At 43.8% G+C, this 20,894-nt stretch overlaps 1 protein-coding gene across 1 annotated transcript in view; it reads left to right on the forward strand.

Moving 5' to 3' along the window:
• Positions 1 to 20,894, forward strand: part of HOOK2 (hook microtubule tethering protein 2) — a gene marked incomplete in the record, with an annotated part of 1,827,100 nt that overhangs the window by 447,487 nt on the left and 1,358,719 nt on the right. The window contains 2 exon segments of the mRNA XM_044084742.1: positions 17,709 to 17,774; positions 19,348 to 19,434. Of these exon segments, the coding sequence (XP_043940677.1) occupies positions 17,709 to 17,774; positions 19,348 to 19,434 (153 nt within the window).

Here is a 20,894-nt window from a genome sequence, read left to right on the forward strand (position 1 = left end):
AGGAGGCATACCTGCACGTCCCCATACGACCAAATTGCAGAAGATACCTCAGATTTCTTGCAGGATCAGAGCATTATCAATTCTCAGCATTGCCCTTTGGCTTATCTACTGCCCAGAGTGTTCACGAAATGCCTGGCATCAGTAATCGCTCATTGCAGGCTTCAGGGAATCCAAATCTACCCTTACCTGGACGATTGCCTGATACAAGCGGACAACAAAAACAAGCTAGCAGAAGACTTAAAAAGAGTCATTTACCTTCTACAAGCCCTGGGATATACAGTCAATATAAAAAAGTCAAGGCTGATACCATCCCAAAAGATAACCTTTTTGGGTGCGGAGCTGGACACATCCAAACAAATGGCATTCCTAACAGTAGAAAAACAGGAGCAACTCCCTCTCTACTTCTTGGCATTAACAAAGCAAAACCATCTAACAGCAAGAAAAGTCCTACAGGCATTGGGCTTCATGGCATCCTGCATAATATTGGTCCCACATGCCAGACTGCACATGAGAAAGCTACAGTGGTACCTAAAGAATTTATGGTCTCAGCACAAGCACAGCCTAGAAACTCACATTCCAATAATTCCATGCCTGAAGCAAGAATTCCACAGGTGGGCTCAGGCCTGTCAATCAAACGAAGGATTGCCCTTCCACAACACTCAACCAAGCCAAACCATCACAACGGACGCCTCAGACCTCGGTTGGGGGGCACACGTGATGGACAAATGCATACAAGGTTTATGGACTCAAGAGCAACTGCACCTACACATAAACCTAAAGGAAATGCTGGCAGTAAAACTGGCAATTCAGGCTTTCAAACCATTTCTTCGACGAGGCCAATTGATGATAAGGACAGACAACACCACAGTTATGTGGTACATCAACAAGCAGGGAGGCACACATTCGTACCCTCTATGCCGGATGGCCCTGGACTTCTGGAATGTGGCCCTGAGTTACAACATTCAGTTACAAGCAATTTTTGTACCAGGAAAAGAAAACACTCTAGCAGACATACTAAGCAGGACTACCACGGATGCCCACGAATGGATGCTGCATCCGGACATCTTCAAAACCATAACAAGAAAATGGGGTCTCCCAGAAATAGACTTATTTGCATCCCCACACAATCACCAATTAAAGAAATTCTGCACCAGGACGTACCATCCACTGGCATGGAAGGTGGACTCCCTATCCTTCAGTTGGAAAAATCTGACAGCATATGCATTCCCACCACTTCCTTTGATGCACAAGGTGCTATTGAAGATCAAAGAGGACCGTCCAAGGATCATTCTGATAGCTCCAGATTGGCCAAGGCAACATTGGTACCCATTACTGAGGAGCATGTCTCGGGAACAGATGTGGCCCTTACCCCTAGTTCCCTTGCTGTTAACTCAGAACAACTACAACACCCTGCATCCAAATCTGAAAACTCTGCAGCTGACTGCCTGGAACATTGCATAAAACAAATTAACCCAAATTTATCCCAAAGGGTTAAGGACATTATCTTGGAAGCTCGCAGACCTTCAACAAGGAAAACCTATTCAGCAAAATGGAAAAGATATCTCATTTGGAGTACTGCTAAAGGGGAAGATGTGTCTCTGGTAAACATAGCCAACATCCTGGAATACTTGGCAGAGCTATTCCACAAAGGCCTGTCCTACTCTTCCATTAAGATTCATGCATCAGCTATTTCAGCAGAATACGACTTGGATCCTCCAGTCTTCTCACATCCTCTGCTCAGGCAGTTTCTGAGAGGAATTAAAAATGTAAAGCCTCCTAGGAAGCCACCATTACCTGCATGGGACTTGAACTTTGTGCTAGAAAATTGACACTTCCTCCTTTCGAGCCAGCAGCAACAGCAGAATTGCAATACTTATCATGGAAAACTGCTTTCCTGCTGGCAATCACTTCAGCAAGAAGGGTTTCTGAGCTACAGGCATTAATGGCAGTACAGCCCTTTCTGATCTTCCATCAAGATAGGGTGTCCATGAGAACAAATCCTGCTTTTATGCCTAAGGTGGTCTCCAGAGTATCTTTAAATCAGGCTATCCACCTACCTACATTCTTCCCAAATCCACAGAACAGGGGAGAAAGGCTGTTGCATACCTTAGATGTACACAGACAATTACGCTACTACCTGGACAGGACCAAGAGCAATAGAAAAACTGACCAGCTACTGGTAGCATATGCAACAGGAATGGAAGGGAAAGCAATTTCAAAACAGACTATATCTAAGTGGATAGGAAATTGCATTAGATTTTCTTACTCCTACCATGGAAAGAAAACTCCAGAAAACATCGGGCCTCACTCTACAAGAGCTACAGCCACTACCACAGCTTTTCTACGAGGAGTGGCTACCAAAGACATATTTTAGAGGCTGCTACTTGGAGCTCCGTGCATACATTTGCCAAGCATTATAATTTACCTTTATACTCTAGATCCTGAGCAGGTTTTGCCACTGCTGTTTTGCAAGGGATCTTAACTACATCATAATTCTAGCGTTCCTCCTCCCCCAGTTTGGCTATGGTATTCTACCCATTTGTAAGGACTGCAGATGCATCCTTGAAGGACATAGTACAGTTTTGTACCTACCATAAATGTAGATGTCCGATAGGAATGCATCTGCAGTCAGGATTACCCACCCTCCTTCCCCTCTGTGGTACTCCTAGGGTATTTGCCCCTCTTATAGCTAGCTGGGGGAATCTATTATGGTGTATTTGTATATATGTACATACATGCTTATCTTTTGTTTGCTCTCTAATATTTGGAATCATTGGCATTTATCCAAATTTAGTCCTCCTAGAGGGCATCTGGGGCAAGAAACACTGAGGAAAATGGTGTCGGCTGATGCCTTTATACCCGAGTAACTGCAGCTATGACGTCGGGTGAAGTGCGACACCAGCCGAAGCCAGACCCAGACTTTGGAATCCGCCGATCAAGGGCTGCCTGACGACAGGACAACCCATTTGTAAGGACTGCAGATGCATTCCTATCGGACATCTACATTTATGGTAGGTACAAAACTGTACTGTACATGAGTAGTTTGTGTTTGTTCCCCCTCACTGACAGGTTGGACTCCCTTGGAAACTCCTCCTCTCTCAGCATTCTTTTCTTTCTGTAATAAAGGTAAATGTGCTTGGGGTAATGGGCTCCTATTGATTGGAGGGCTCTAATATTACCCTGGGGTTGATTCCATCATTGCTGCCTCCCATAAGAAGGCTTTACTCATAAGTGACAGAAAAAATAACCTCCTAATAGAGTCATGGGCAATGAGCTGTGTAGGGAAAAAGTAATATGTACGTTGGTTGCAAGCTTTTGACTATATTACTCATTCTGAATTTCCAGAAGGTGTGTGTGAAAACTTCTAAAACTCAGGAAGGCATACCAGCACTGGACCACTAGAAACAAGTTTCCCAACTGTAAAAAGTGACATGTATTTCCAATCGAGCATATAATGTAGCTAATGGTTCAACTAGCTCAACAGTCACTGAGACATCTGTGCAAGTGCAATGCCTGATGCCATAATGCCTGCATCTGACTGACGTCACTGAGATTACAATGGCTAACTTTTTGAATTCCTGTTTTGATGGAAGCCTGTTTGGAAAGGAAATAAAAGCCAAAAGAAGATAAAGATGTAAGGATACTAGTGGCTGTTATGAATTAAATTCCCAGCTTTCCAGTGTATTTCCAGTGTATATTTTCTAGGACATAGAGGAGCCAACATCAAATGTGGTTTAAGTACAGATGAGAGAGGCAGGTACTTCAGAAGTAGATCATCCAAAAATTGAGACAGAGGTTTTGCTGCACGTCAGTATACTGCAAATGAGAGCAGTCCTGTAGGCAGTCCAGGACACCTTCCCTCTAGGGGCTGTTTCCATCCAATAAGGCAACATGGCAGCTGTATGGTAAATAAGCAGAGGAGGACTTGTCACCTGCATTGGGAGAGCACAAGGTTTTGCGAATGGACCTTTGCACACAACTGCATTTTCAGAGAATGCCACATAACTGGTAGAACCAACTCCTCCGTGTTCAGGCATAGTTATTGCCTGCTGATACCTTACAGGTGATTCCCGCAGTCAGATGGCAGCCAGGGAGGTGGCCCTGCTGTGATCTGTTTGCACCTCCAGCCAATACCAAACGCAGTAACATGTTAAGTTGTCTATCTCGCCTTCATTCTTGCTGGATGGGTTCAGAGCCGACCTCGGCTCCGACTCGGCCACTCTAAAAGCTCGAGAGTTGGTTCCACCGGCTCGAGGCTCCCCTTATATCCCACAATGCTAGGCGAGAGTTATCTCAGATCTCGTTTGCCGCTACAGCTTCGAGGTTGGTTGCTTCTACCGGTTCCTGGTGAGTGTTAGCTTTTCTTCTAAAAGTTACTCTTTTTCCCCCTTTTTAAGTTAAATTCTTCCTAGATTAGTGTAGATCATAGAACTTTATCCCCGACCCTAATTTTTCCCGTTTCTTTACTAAAAGAACCGTTGGTTCTTCCTTTGGGCCTTGGCCTTCCCTTCCCAGTGGAGTGTTTGTGTAGTTTACTTTAATTTTTTGTACTTAATTTTTAGTATTTCTACTAAAATTATTATTTTTTACTGACAGGGTATAACTTGTGTGTTTGGGTGTGTGTTTGTGTACACCTGTCAGTTAGGGAAATGTCAAAAGAAGCAAAGGTCTCCGGATTCAAGAAGTGTGATGCGTGCTGTCAGAAAATGTCTCTGACAGACGCTCACACTTCTTGTGTCTATTGTCTGGGGCCTTTGCACCTGCAGGACTCCTGTGCTGTGTGCCATGGCTTCAGCCCCAGGGTCCTGCAGGAAAGAAAAAACAAGTTGATTCTGAGAGGCTTGTTGAAGCCAGAGGATTCCCTGTCAGTTTCAACAGGGAAGCCCTCTAAGGCATCGAGGTCTTCGGCTCCGGCTTCTGAGCCGAGACCTCAGGTTGTTCAACCTTTGCCTTTATCGGCTCCGGCTGGAGCCGATAAGTCTCAGTCCACAGTTTCTGTGGCTTCCTCAGCTCCGGCCGGAGCTGAGGTTATCGAGGTACCCGTGTCGGCTCCGACAAGACCTTCGGAGCCGACAACTAGAAAGAGGTCTAGGTCACCTTCTCTTGGCTCAGTTCATTCGGCTCCAGGATCTCCCCTGCTGTCTGAACGGAGCCAAAGGTCTCATTCCTCTAGGTCATCGAGGCTGTCCGATCATGACCTTCAGAGAGTGGTGAGTCGACTACTTAAGTCCGAGGCACTAGCCCAGATGCTTCAGAGCCCGACTCATCAGTCGGTGCCTGCCCCGTCCATCAACTCTTTCCTCCTTCGACTCTTTGAGTTCGAGCCGGGTCGTGTCGGAACCGAGACTGTGATTACCGGAGCAGAGACAATTGTCTTCGGCTCTGTCGCGCTCCGTTTCTTCTTTGGAGGAATCTCGGCGCCGGACTTCCCTCGTCGGCTCGAGGGGTGAGTGGCATCGGACCCTTGTCCGACCCCCTCCCTCTCGGTGCTCGTGCTGGTGAGTTCGGCTCCGACATCGACCTCGGAGCCATCACTGTCTGTGCCGAGGGGGTTCTTAGCTCCTCGGAGCGGGACCTCTGGCTCTGCCTGACAGGGTGCATTCGAGGTCATGCGGAGTGTGTTAGAGCCTGGCTCTACTCCACAGTCGGCCCGTCAGCCCCTCCTCTATGCTGCCTCAGGGTAAGTCGACTCACTCCCTCATCCCGGACCGCAGAGAGCCAGCTCCTCAGGAACCCCTGTGGGATTTCATCCTCTTCCGAGGCCTCTCCTGATTTGGCAGAAGAGCCCCTCGGAAGAGGAAGTGCAAGAGGAAGCACATTGACTCACCTGAGTCTATCACGCCTGACACAGATCTGGATGATTCTGAGGGTTCCCCGTTCCCCTTCTGAAGATGTCTCATTTGCAGACATTCTGGAGATCCTGAAACAGAGGGGAAATTGGCCAGCCCTCAACCCTTCGGAGGATGAATCTGTGTATCTTGAAGCGCTTGGCTCTCGCCCTTCCACCTCCTGGGTGTCCCCTTGACCCCCTCATGCAGGTGGTTGCTAAGAAGGCGTGGACGGCTCCTGATTCAGTGGACCCCACTCCCAGGAGACCCTCTAAATTCATCACAGCTCCATCAGACAAGCAATTTTTATCAAAAGGAGTTTCTGTGGATGCTATGGTGGTAGCTGCTGCCACAAAGAAGGAACTGGCTGATCCTTCAGTGCCTGTCCATCCACCTAACAAGGAATCTAGGTCCATGGATAGGCACGGGAAGCGGATGTTCTCCTCAGCGACATTTACCATGCTCGCTGAATTACCTGTGCCATTTCACTCGCCTTCAAAGGGACTTGATCAAGGAAGCGAGTGAAATGTTAAAGGATCCTACAGCTGCGGGTTTCCAAGATAAAATGAACACGCAGCTGGCTACCCTAATTCCATATCTAACTCCTCCATGCGCCTCCTCTCTTATGCGGCCGATGGAGCGAGCAGAGCAGGAACAGGTGTAGCCTTACGTAGGCACGCCTGGATGCGGCTATGCAATTTTGCTGACCCTTTCAAGACGTCTTTCACGAACTCCCTTTGATGGATCATCTCTTTGGTCCTCAAGTGAAAGAAACCCTGACTAGGTGCGAGACTGATGGCAAGACCCTTTCTGCCATCGGAGTCCGTTACTCCTCCTAGGCCTTACCCCAAAGGCCAGAAGGGTGGGAAGATGTGGTTCCGTAAACAATCTCAAGGGACTTCGCCTGACGACAGAGTCGTTTCCTACCAGAGGCAGAGGTGGGAATAACAATGGTAGACGCCGCCTAGGGGCAGGGGGTCCGCAGAACCAGGGCAATCGGAAGCCTTCCTGACAAGCCTTTTCAGCATCCCTGAGGTGTTGCCCGACTGCCCATCTTCGAGGCAGTCGGGGAAGATTGTCACTGTACCCAGAAGCCTGGCTATCCCTGACTCAAGACAAATGGGTACAGTCCATCATTTCGAAGGCTATTCTATCCCCTTTCTTCGCTTTCCAAATCAGTCAAAAAATCCCTTCCAGATGTTCCACCCGCTCAAAGGGATATAGCAGCTTTGGAAATTTCAAAACTGCTTGCAAAAGAGCAATTCAGTCAGTGCCAGCAGACCAACAAGGATCCGAATCTACTCAAGGTTCTTTTTAGTTCCAAAGAAAACAGGGGACTGGAGACCGATTTTGGATCTCAGTGTCTTGAACAAATCAGTCAAGAAAACAAGATTTCGGATGGTCACGCTGCAATCCATTCTTCCCCTTTGGGCAAAGGAAACTGGATGTGCTCTATAGACCTTCGGGATGCGTACTATCACATAAAATGAACAGACGCTCCAGAAGATTCCTCCGCTTCAGGCTGGGAACCAGTCATTTTCAGTTCAGGGCCCTGCCCTTTGGTCTCACCACTGCCCCGGTGTTTACCAAATGCATGGCAGTGGTAGCTTCTCAACTGAGACGACAAGGATTCCAGGTGTTTCCATATTTGGACGACTGGCTTCTCACAGCTCCCACCAAGCATCTCCTTCTGATGGCCAGAGATTATACTTTTCGCTTTGTCAAAACTGGGTATTTCAATAAATTGCGAAAAGTCTGTTTTGTCGCCTTGTCGTACTATTACCTACATAGGCAAATTTAGATACTATAAACATGTCTGCAAGACTAACGAACCAAAGGATATCAGACATTCACAAATTGGTGTCACTTCTTCTCAACAACAACAGAGTCAAAGCCAGGTTAGTTCTAAAGGTGTTGGGAATCATGGCAGCGGCCATACCTCTCCTTCCATTGGCCAGATACCACATGCGGATCCTTCAGTGGATGCTTTTACCCAATGGTCATACCAGGAACTTCCAATGTCTCACACCATTATGATCACGCAAGCGTGCAAAAGCATCTCATGTGGTGGATGTCTTCCCCAGCTCCTGTCGGGAAGACCATTTGTTCCACCTCCTCCGGTTGCTACTCTGACAACGGATGCCTCCCTGATCGGGTGGGGGCATTATCAGGGCAGGACAGTCCAGGGCACATGGCAACCAAACGAATGCCACTTGCACATAAATGTTCTGGAGATGAGAGCAGTGCTTTTAGCGTTGCAAGCCCTTCAAGACTCTCTTCCCTTGGGAACGATTGCAATCCAGACAGACAATATGTCTGTAGTGTGGTACATCAACAAACAAGGCGGAACCAGATCATACCCCTGTGTCGAGAAGCACTCAGACTGTGGCAATGGGCGATTTCTTCTCAGCGTTTCTGATAGCAACGCACATCCCCGGAAGTCCAATCACATTGCGGACAAGTTGAGCAGAGCTATACTCATGCCTCACGAGTGGTCTCTGAAAGACTCTGTAGTGAGAGAAATTTTTCTCAAGTGGGGTCAGCCTTGCTGCGATCTTTTTGCTACTCCCCAAAACAGCAAGTGCAGAGAATATTTCACTCTATTCCCTTTACCAGGCCAACCCAGCAGGGACGCTCTAGTCCAAGTTTGGCCCCGGGACTTCTGTATGCATTTCCTCCTTTCCCACTGATCTCTCAAGTAATACAGAAAGCTATCGCTCAGAAGGCCTCATTGATCCTCATTGCTCCTTACTGGCCTCGACAAGTGTGGTTCCCCTTTCTACATCGATTTCTTTTGGAGCGACCGTGGAATCTGGACCTAGTTCCAGATCTTTTGATCCACCAGTCGGGTCAGTTTCATCGCTCCTCCCTCTCTGAACCTCACTGCTTGGTTCCTCCAGTTCCAACCGTAGCCAGGCTTCCTCAATTATCTCACTCTGTTAGAGATATATTGATAGCTTCCCATAAATCTTCCACTCGAAGATTTATTTGAGTAAGTGGAAACGCTTCATATTGGGCACAAGGAAAGGACATAGATCCTTTCACCGCTTCCATCCAACTAGTCCTTGATTTTCTAGCTGAACTCTTCCATGCAGGTTCATCTCCATCTACTCTTAAGGTTCAATTGGCAGCTATTTCTAATTTCCATGTGGGCATTTCTGAATCTGCCCTAATGTCCCACAAACTTTGCAAAGCCTTTTTGAAAGGAGTTTTTCTTCTCAGACCTCCTATAAGAAATCCTCCTTCTCCTTGGGACCTAAATTTAGTTCTTGCTTCTTTGATTCTTTCCCCTTTCGAACCTGCAGCTTCATGTTCTTTGAAATTATTATCATGGAAAACTCTCTTTCTGGTGGCTATCACATCAGCTAGAAGAATTTCAGAACTTCAAGCACTCAGTTGTCGTTCTCCTTATCTTGTGTTCCATAAGGACAGAGTTTCCTTACGAACTAACCCGTCCTTTTTGCCTAAGGTGGTTTCAACATCAAATATAAATCAAACCATTGACCTCCCTGTCTTTTTCCCAGAGTATTCAAATAGGTCTGAACAAAAATTACACTGCCTGGATGTTCATCGTCAATTAAGGTACTACTTGGATAGGACGAAACAATTCAGAAAATCTGATCAGCTGTTTGTCTCCTATGCGGAAAGCAGAAAGGGACTTTCAGTTTCAAAGGTATCATTATCCAGATGGCTAACATCTTTGATTTCCCTGGTATATGAAATTAGACAACAAAAATTGCCTAATAAACCTAAAGCCCATTCCACCAGAGCTTTGGCTACTTCTTTAGCCTTCCAAGACAGACTGCCTATTGACACCATTTGTGCAGCTGCTACTTGGGCTACTCCTCACACTTTTATTTCTCATTATAAGTTGGATTTAGCTTCTAGGCATAGAGCTAATTTTGGTTCCACTGTTCTCAGGAGTCTGTTCCGTTAGGCCACCCGGGACAAGGTGCTAGGGACGCGGTCCCATCCAGCAAGAATGAAGGCGAGATAGACAACTTAACATATAGAAGTTATGTTCTTACCATAACGTTCCATGTTAGTTGTCTTCTCGCTCTTCTTCCCCACCCTCCTTCCCCCTGGCCCGGACAGACCTAGAGGAGTTGTGATCGTGACCTCTCTTTCTACCACCTCTTTCTTAGTCATATGCTATTATGCATATTTCTTGGTTCAGGATGTAGGTCACCCTTTTCTTCCTGTTAGAGGTGGATTCTGTTTTACAGTTATACTGTTACTGTTATAAGCTGGGGTTAGCTTACAAACGAGATCTGAGGTAACTCTCGCCTAGCATTGTGGGATATAAGGGGAGCCTCGAGCCGGTGGAACCAACTCTCGAGCTTTTAGAGTGGCCGAGTCGGAGCCGAGGTCGGCTCCGAACCCATCCAGCAAGAAGAAGGCGAGAAGAAGACAACTAACATGGAACGTTATGGTAAGAACATAACTTCTATTTTTTTCTGTTGCTCCCTTGAGAGGATATCCAAGCATGTAGTCATGCTGGAATGGTCCCTGGATGCCTTTTATGCTTTTAACCAATTTCTTCTCCTGACATTCCTGGAGAAAGCCGGAGCAAACGAGGTCAAACTTAGTAACATACCAACGTTTTAGTCTCATCGGGTTTGGTTTTCTCTGCTTTGACATCATCTGTTAGGCACACATCTCTGTTTGAAATCATCTCAGGTCTCCTCTGTGTCATCCATCAGGTCTCAGCTGGAGACTCTAGTCAAACTGAGTGCATGGTTTCTACAGTTGCACCAAGGGCCAAGATTCCACTTACCAGGAGAGGGTGGTCCAAGCCAAATACAAGAAGGATGTATGAAATGGAAGTGGACTTTCAACCCAAGGTTTAGATCCTTTCACTTCTGTGATTCCTGCAGTCCTAGGTAACACTGCTTGATTAACTGAATGTGATTTTAGTAGAGATTGGAACTTTGCGTATGATGCTTTAATTTCAGGTTGGAAGGAATCCCACAGTTTGGATCAGAGAACCAAGTATGCATGGTCAGGGTTATGTAGTTTGATTTGGTTTTAGGGCCTGACTGGTTCAAGTTTCTTGGGTTGTATAAGAGAGCATGTCTTATCAGACCGAGTATTCTTATGTAAGAGTCTGAACAGTTGTCCTAGGAGCAGGTCTGCTCTTTAGATAACTGGGAATCAGTTTGCCTTTTTTAGTGTTATACACTGGTGTTCATTTATTGGAGTGTGTAATAAATCTGTATATTTTGTTTTCTAGTGTTTGAATAGTGATGGAGATTTTAGTCTAAACTTGTATGAGGGAGGTTGAATTCAAGATGAGGGAGTAGGATTCCTATTGCATATTTGGTGTACGATGAGAGAGATCTTTTGTGCCATAAAAGTATAGGGGATTGCTTTTTACATTAATTATCCCGTTACAGGTGGAAGTTTAGTGAGGGGTCTAACCACAGACCAAAGTACTTGTAAGAGGCTATGTGCTGTAAGGGATGGTTGCTGTGGTCATAAATTGTGAAAATTTTCTTGTATCTGCAGAGTGTTTGTCTAGTACCAAAAAGTATAGGTTTAGTTTTGGATGCATTTAGTAGGAGGTTTTAGTGGCAATCCACTCAGTGAGTTGATTGAAGCCAAATTGTTGACGTGGCTGGTAGTTGATGTGATTGGAGCAGTATAGGAACATGGCACCTGCATAGAGGAGGAGAGTGAGGTAATGAAGGTTAAGTGGAAGTTTGATGTATATGGAGAACAGAATGGACACTATGTACGCTTCTGATTAGTGAAGAGAGATGCAAGAGTTAAAGTTCACTGAGAAACCTTGAAGCCAAGGGATGGCATCAGGACTAATGTCTTGCTTCTGAAAAGTGTATTATAAGAGAAGAGTAAGTTAAAGGTTCTGGTGGGGCATATAAAAATTATACCAGAGAACATCCCTTTCCCCATTGAAATGAGAATTTCACCAGTCAGGACCAGATGGCTCTAGCTGCGTTCCTTCCTGACCAGAATTCCTGTTTTTGTTAGGGGGGTGGCATTTATAATAAATACTGTGAGTTAGAGGGGTGGCATTTATAATAAATACTGTGAGTTAGAGGGGTGGCATTTTATAATAAATACTGTGAGTTGAAGGTAGACAGTTTTCTCCAAGATTCTGCACAGGGTTGGGAGCTTGGAAATGGGATGATAGTGTGATGGGACTGTGGGCTGTTTTTATTTGGGCGGTGGTTTTACTACAACAAATTTCCATATATTCGGCATGGTGTTGGTAGTAATGCAAAGATTAAATCTCGGGTTAAGACCTAAATTAATGGTAATGGCACATATTCCGACAATGGAAATATATTTTCAGTGTAAAATGATTCAGATTAAGATTGTCTTTAGCTCCATAAACAGTCACAATTTTGAGAATGAGAGTAAATTTTGGAAAGAAGTAAAAGCATACATACAAAACTCACAAACATTTTTTGCATTGATCTTAATTCTTAGCATGTGGGGAATATATAGATTGCAAAAATGTGAAAGTGGTAAAACTCTACACTGTTGGACACAGTAGCATGGAATGTTTCCTTAAATTGATGACTTCTCCAGCAGCAGATTAAATTGCTTTGCAAGAATGAAAAGAGGAGACTATACTTTCTGATGAAACAAAAACGAGCAGCTTTAAATTACAAGGAAGATTTCGATTGCATAGTACCACATGATTTGCTTTAAAAATCGGACTTGCAGGGAATGTTAGAGCGAAGAGTGACCATACTCCTTTGGAAATAAATGTAATGGATAATTGACTTTATGCCCTTAAAGGTCATCTGTGGTGCTAGATATTCTCATTTGAAAGATGGGAGGTTGTTAGAGCATGTACCCGATGCATTGAAAGCTGGGACAAGAGTTGGGGTGGTTTGAATGGCTTGCTTACAAAAAAGAAGTGTATAAAAGATTGCTGAGCAGTGGAACCGTGGGTGTGCATTTAAACTGAAACAATCAAGATGAACTTTTTAGAAGAGCAATCAAAAGCAAAAAGATGGCGAATATTAAAGGCAAGTGGGAACAGTATGCTAAACACAGTTACAATGGGGCATGGGAAGGAGTTTGGGGTGTCAACGTGCAAATGCTATGGAGGAATATAAAAGGCAACTAGAATGCAAACGAGTGGAGAGAGTTACATTGCTGTAAATCTGTAAATGTTGTTAAAGAATGGTCAAGAAGTAGCTGTCCATAAGTCCTCACATACATCGGGTCCCTATCAGCATTTCGAATGCTGACAGTATTGAATTTGATATTGTCGCATTGACAATGCTGAAAGGGCAGAACATCAAATGGGTAAACGGAAATCTCCGTAAGGGGAGATTTCAGTTTACCTCAATGTAGTGCAGTCTCGGAGTTGGTATATTTAAGTAGTGGGGGGCTGTGCCTGCCTACACCCTTTAGTTTTTTGGGTTTTTTATTTTTTTTTAATCTGCATTTGGAAATGTAATAGGTCGATCATTTCAGTTCGACATTTAGTGATTCGACCTATTACATTTTCGAAATGCTGATATAAACCCCATAAATCACATTAGTTATCCGTTTGGTAATTTGCTGAGGGATATATAAGGAAACTTTAAAAGTAAAACTGCAGACTCCAGTTGGAAAGTGATAGGGTATCTCTCAAATATTGCCCTTTGTGATGTGGTTTTGGCAGTACAATTTTAGTATTGCTTAACCAGAAACATCTTCACAAAGTCCTGGAAAGTAGGAATATTCACCTAATACATGAGAGGACATGCAGATGATCCTGAAATATACCACCCAGCAACTTCAGTTAATTCCTTTAAATAGTTTTTCATAATTAGTCTTGTTATTAAAGGAGCTATAGGGAATAAATCCTCTGCATTTTTCCAGGTTTGCTTATTAACAGAATGCAAACCATTGTCTGCTTAAAATTGATGAAAAATGTATTGTAATCTGAGCAGCATTATTACCTTCACAAAGGATGATGTCACAGTATGAACAAAAGATTGATTTTTAAACTATTGACTGAGTTTCTCGTGTCATTCTAAGGGGAGTAAGTATTTGTCTGCATGGGAAGACATGATTAATAGACTATATTGCTTTGCTAAGGATGGTCAGCACCTGTCCCCTCTAAGCTTTCTAATACTGGCTAAAATGTTATCCTCCAACTTGATAAACCGAACGGCATAGCAAAATCAGCTCAACATGGTGTTACTGCTCAATGCCAGGGGCCTAAACAAAAAAAAACACACACCATCCCAAGCCCTTGTCACCCTGGATAATACAGATATCTGTGCAGTTACCAAGACATGGTTTAAAGCCGCAGGGAGTACTCCATCAGTTCAAGGTTTTATTACCTTCCATACTTTGACTAGTAGATGCTCAGAGGACTAAAGGTGGTGATATCTTGATGTACATCAATAACAAGCATTTGTCTTGGTTGGTTAAACAGGATGATGCACTGGAATTTCTCCATGTGTGTCACTACAGACAATAAAATCTCTTGTATCCTAGCAAGCTATAGGTCACACTCCATGTCCTACAAAACTCGTAGCACATACTTTAGGGAGGTACTGGAGACGGTCAATATCCAGACTAACACCTTACTCATTGGGGACTTTAATTACCCTTCTATAGACTGGGAATCCTACATGGCCTCAAATTGCAGGCACAGAGATTTGTGGACTTTGTAAATACAAACACCATTGATCAGTTTGTATATACTCCCACTAGAGATTCCAAAGTACTGGATCTAGTGCTTACAAGTATGGAAGAACGTTACCCCCCCCCCCCGTGTCGCATCCTACTTGCTAAGGTCCAACCATAAAGCTGAATCCTTCAAAATCAACTCTGTAACCCCAATAACCATTAGGAACTGTTATAAAAGCAATAGTGTGTCAAAATTCACCACCTCCAAACCCGCAGAACACAACAGCTTATACCGATTTGTTCACAGAAACTCTGTACAACCATGTCAGTGGCTGCATGGAGGCTGCTATACATACCAGAAGTAAGCCCAAAACTAATTAAAAAAAACATACCACCTGGTGGCATCTCAAATTAGTTCAGCAAAAGGGAAGAAAATGACTAAAATCAGGAAATGTAGCTCTCAAAGATAAGAACTATCTTAACAAATTAAACAGGCAACTAAGGGGGCTAATTAAGTCCAGTAACTCCATTTCTGAGGTCAAAATAGCCTCACAGGCAAAAGACAACCAAAATGCCTTCAGCTACGCCAGAAACCTCAGGAACAGCACACAGCAGTGTGCTGAACTCCTAGTTAATGGTGCCACATTCAGTAAGCCAGGCAATATAGTGAATCTGCTGGCTGACAAATTCACCTTCAGCTTTACTCCCCACTGGTCCCCAGCCACCACCCAAGGAATACCTTCAAACATAGCACCACCAACTATAAATAGAGCATGTCATGGCTGCAATTGCTAAGGTCAAGAACACAGCCTCTGTGTGCCCTGGTAATATCCTGGGATGCCTTCTGAATTCTCTAAAATATAACCTGTCAGGGGCACTGGAGTTATCTAACTGTAGTCTCAAAACTGGCTTTGTACCATGAGAATGGAGGACTGCAACAGTCTCAAAACTGGCTTTGTACCATGAGAATGGAGGACTGCAACAGTCTCAAAACTGGCTTTGTACCATGAGAATGGATGTCTGCAACAGTCTCAATTGGCTTTGTACCATGAGAATGGAGGACTGCAACAGTCTCAATTGGCTTTGTACCATGAGAATGGAGGACTGCAACAGACCTCCATTTGAATTCACATGTATTCATAAGGGCAGACTATCAACAGATCCTGGAAACTACAGACCCATTAGTCTGACTCACTAGTCTTGTTTTAAAGTCATGGAAATGATCAACAAAGACCTACAAGACCTTCAGACACTGGATTGTTCCCGGTTTGGCTTTCTCAAAGGAAGATCATGCCAACAGATACTGGATCCTTTCCGGTTTGGTTTTGTCAGTGGAAGGTCATGCCAACAGATACTGGATCCTTTCCGGTTTGGTTTTGTCAGTGGAAGGTCATGCCAACAGATACTGGATCCTTTCCGGTTTGGTTTTGTCAGTGGAAGGTCATGCCAACAGATACTGGATCCTTTCCGGTTTGATTTTTCAGTGGAAGGTCATGCCAACAGATACTGGATCCTTTCCGGTTTGGTTTTGTCAGTGGAAGGTCATGCCAACAGATACTGGATCCTTTCCGGTTTGGTTTTATCAGTGGAAGGTCATGCCTACTGACCTTGGTGGACTTATTTGAGAAGGTCACCAAGGCAATGGTTGAGGGTAAAACTGTGCATACTGCCTACCTTGACCTGGCTAAGGCATTTGATACTGTACCCTATGTGGGCAATGTTAAACTTGTGGAATTAGAAGCGAGCCCATGTATAACATGCTGGATAGCCAACTGCCTCAAAGATGGGTCCCAGGAAGTTAGAATTGGTGAGGCCACCTCCACAAAGAGGTAAGGCTCCATGCTGGACTTGCTCCTCTTTGACATCTACTTCTCAGAAGTCAAGGCCAATGTCAAAGGCTTCTGGCTGACCAAATTCAATAATGATTGTAAACTGGGAGTAGTCATGCATAGAATTCCCCAAGATGCAGTTATCATACAAGAGGGGCTAACACAGGCAAATGACTGGTGCCAAGCCCACAGCTTAAAACTCAATAGGGCCTTTTGGGAGGTTGGCCACCCCAGGAAACATCAGTGATAAAAAGAGTAGACCCCCCCCCGCCCCCCGTCAGGGATCTGAGAACACATGTAGAGTAACCTGGCCTTCACCCAACATGTGTCCAAGGTAGTAAGGAATTTTTTTTTATGTTGCTCAAATTATAGGCAAGGGTATGGCATCTACGTCTAGGGAAGTCATTGTATTACTATACTCAGTCCTCCTCAGACCCATTATTGAGTATAATACCCTCTTAGGCATGTACCTGACCAAATGTGTGCAACTGGAATGTCTGCAGAGGTTCCCTGCAAAAAGAATGCTGGGCATAAACAGTGTCTTGTGTGGATTGCTCAAAGCCCTGTCTGTATACTTTATCTCCTGGACCCCACCCTGGTGAACATTTTGCACATCTGCAAAACAAACTGCATCAGAACTACTAGATATAAAGATCTAAATTTTCCCCGCAACATAAATAGAACATGTTGGAGAGAGATGCATCTCAAAGAATTTCCATTCTCTGGAATATGCTCCTCATCAGTGCGAAACAGTCTCTCCCTAACCCTGTTTAAGCATAGTTTAGACCACTGGATGGGAAATAAAAAATTTGCTCCTGGTCTGGCGTTTATGTCTCTGAACAGACAGTCAGTAAATCATGTCATAACAATCACCCCTATATAAACCACTAATGTACGACTTGTGGGACATGTTTAGGTTGCACGGCAAGGATTATAAAGGCCCTAGTGGTTATTTGCCTAGCATACAGCAATGAACCTGTGCGCGTGTGTAATATACTAGTGTTATGAGAGGTTTTGTAAAACGAGTAATTAAAAATAAAACTGGGTTTTAAAAGTGCATCTGCTCGGACTTCAGGGAAACGCTTGAAATACCCTTTGTATTCTGTCATGCAGGCACTTTAATGTGGCCACAAAGCATAGTTTGCTGTTAACTTTGCAAATTTAGTGAACTGTAGGAAGTTTGGTTTAGTGGGTAAGATGATATCTTGTAAGTGGAGATACGATTCCCATATTTCCACTTGATGAGTAGCACATGGCAGAACAAGTGGCAAATCCCAGGAGTTTTCTAGGTCACTACTGAAATTTGACAGTTTTATCATATACTACTGCAATAAAAAAACTCTAGAATGAAGATGAGTAATTCTACTGGATGACTGACTTCTATGAATAACAGTGAAAGCTTGCATGACATGTATTTCTCTAAATGTGCCTCTGTGCTGTCTTGTAGCTGTTGACACCAAAGGATGCAGTCGAGCCAGCAGTTAACGAAACCTATGGAGACTTTGATTATCAGGTAAGAAAGCTGGTTTCTTTTTATTATATTGATGTAGCCATTTAAATGTTTTGGGAATTTAAGATATCTGTATTTTCCCACCACATCTAAAGAATTAATGTGGTGACAGAAAAAGGATGGTTTAACACATACACCCTTTCCATTTTCCACATACAGAAGCAATGTGTCAAATCACTGCATGAGTTGGGGGTGGAACAGTCGGTCATGTAAATATATTTCATGCTATGTTTGCCATATTTCCACATGCATGTGGTTGGATTTTGCACAGTGCCAATGTGTTTCCATCACAGTGTGGCCTGAAGTGGCCATCACCCAGAAAAGCACATGGAGTGACATTTTACTCGCATGATTTTGAGTATGACTGACACTTGTAACTCAAAAGGTAGAATAGTCATTTGGTAGAAAAGCTTTTTGTGGATGTAGAGAAGAATGCATGAATGAGTGAAAGAAAATAGACATGAGTGAATGCTCATTTGTGCATAGCCCAGTGTTGAATTAGTTTCATGTAGTGCAGGAAAATGAATGAATGGCTGACTAGGTAGCAGTTGTGAAGATGTAAAAGCTTGCTTTACAGCAGTTGGTGTGTATGTGAGTGTGTTTGTGGGTTAGGGTTTAGAGTAAGGTTTCGATAAAAGGGATACAGTTACTGTTGTATTTGTTTGGTGTGTGTTGTGTCATTTGTCTTGTGTTAGTGGTACTATTAGTGAAGGAAAGTGTTTTTAGCAATGTAATGTGCAGGGTTGGGGTCAGGGGGTAAGCTTGGCATTAATACACTAGGAAGGAGGTGCACTTGATTCCAACCCTTGCTCATGTGCTCCAGTCCTTAAGTTACCCTCTGTCCCTAACCGCAACCCTGCACATTACCAAAGCCCTTTTCCCTAATGACAGCAGTATTCAGATGATGCCTGGTATGGGTTTTGTAGCTGGTGATTTACTAATGTAGGGCTTTTATACTTTTTGGAGGAAGAGAAATATTCAATGTTTTGTGATTCACTCTTAGTACTCACTGTTTTGTGTGTTCTCTCCTTCGTGTTCCATTTGAGGTTCTCTATTTTGTTTTTACCTCTCATCACGTAATTGAGCTGACAGATCCATGGTAGCTATGCAAATCAAGATGGGATACTTCCCCATTTTTTATGTGAAGGATAGCATAAAGTATGTGTGGAATTAAAATCTCTGAGAAGTTTTATTGTTTTGATGTTTAAGGCAGGGCTAGCCACCTGACAGTGTGAATGCTTGCTCTAGATGGTCACTGATGTGGCATCCCTACCCCATATGCAATGCTTGCTCTAGATGGTCACTGATGTGGCACCCCTACCCCATATGCAATGCTTGCTCTAGATGGTCACTGATGTGGCACCCCTACCCCATATGCAATGCTTGCTCTAGATGGTCACTGATGTGGCACCCCTACCCCATATGCAAACAATGGGATAAAGGGCTGTGATGGACAGATGAATTGTACTGTAGATAATTTGCTAAAAAACAAATGCTTTCAGTCTGACTCCATTATGTTGCATTAAATCCATGTGTAATTGCATGTTTTGTGATGCCTGTGTCCCTTCCTCTTTAGTCTAGGAAGTATTATTTCCTCAGTGAGGACCTAGAGGATGATGACAAAGATGACCTACCCCAGCGTTGCCAGGACCTGGAGCAGCAGGTGGGTGCTTCACTTTTAAATGCATTGAATGTACAACACAGCCACAGCAGAGAATTTTGATTGATTTTTTAGATGGTGTAAGTGGGATAGTCCTAGACCCCCTTTTCATCCATGACTGTGTACCACAAGGTGATGATTTCCACTCTCACATTTGACGTTGAGTTAGAGATGCATAAAAATAAAAGAATAGAACAATAAAATTATTTGTTTGGAAATGAAATATGTACAGCTGAAAGTTATGTATGGCTTGGTTATAGTATGCATATCAAAAACAGTTCCTTGCAAATAAAAATGACACAATAAAAGTAGTAGCCTGGTAAAATTGAACATGTTTGTTGTTTTATGGCAGCTGTTTGCCCCTACAGCCTGCCAACACTCACTCTGTCTTTTTCTCTTAGTCATTTAGCGTGTTTGTTCCCATTCCCATGTGAAAACTGACATCGTCTTGGTTGTCATTCCCTATCTGGGTGGTACTAGCAGCTTTATTCTTCCTGTCCCTGATGTGCATTCACCAGGCAATATGCCAGGTTGGGATGTACTGTGGGCTGTCTACCAAGTATGCCTATTTTCGCTTTTACAAGGTAATTTGCCTTCAAGAAGTCCTTCCTCTCTCCTGCAGCAAAAGTGGTGATGTCTGGTTTCCAGCAGGGAGATTCCACTGCTCAGTATGCATCCATGTGCTTGCAGCCCCTGTCCTCCCTCCCCCTAAGAGAGGAAAGCAGACCACTCCCTGACTCCTCCACCTACCTGTCTGGTTCATCCAGTCTGAAAGCTGCTAATTGAATCTCACTTGACCTAGTTGTCCCTTGCACCATGAAGCCAGACTGTATGTCAGCTCATCTGATAGAGGAAGTAGAGCAGTTTTACTGTGATACAATCAGGGAATATAAAGTGTGTAATACTGAAAAAATGTTTCAGTACTAGTACGATGCAGAGATGTTAATGACAGCAAGCAACAGGTAAGTTTAAGTAGGTTTTAGAAACTGTTCCCAAGTGTCTAAGTACAGTTTTATTACATGGGTATGGTTTGGTTATTTGGAGTTTGGCGAAAAGGGCTTGCTTATTAATGAGTTTTTAATTTTTGGAAGACATTTCATATTACGGCAGGAGTAGGAGTCTTTTTTTATGCGCCAGTAAATTTTAGGCTGAAGTGGCCAGAATGGTACACCACATACCTCCATTAAAATGCTATTTTAAATATAAAGTTGAGTGCTGCAGTCTTTATGGCACACTTTAGAGTATTGAGAGGGTGCATTCATGGGATTGTGTGTTCTGAGAGAATTTCTGTTCAGGTGATGTTTCCCCATTAACATTCATCCATAGATTCCTAGATTTACACTAGGCGGGGGGGGGCTTTCCTAAGCCTAGCCAAGATCTGAAAAAAATAATTATGTCCTGTATCTGAACAGGACATTGACAGGCATAAACAACCTCTGTCCATAAGAGAGACAGGTGCCAGG

The sequence above is a fragment of the Protopterus annectens genome, chromosome 9.part0, assembly GCF_019279795.1.
Source record: "Protopterus annectens isolate FY-2018-M chromosome 9.part0, PAN1.0, whole genome shotgun sequence".
In the NCBI taxonomy this organism is placed as follows: domain Eukaryota; kingdom Metazoa; phylum Chordata; order Ceratodontiformes; family Protopteridae; genus Protopterus; species Protopterus annectens.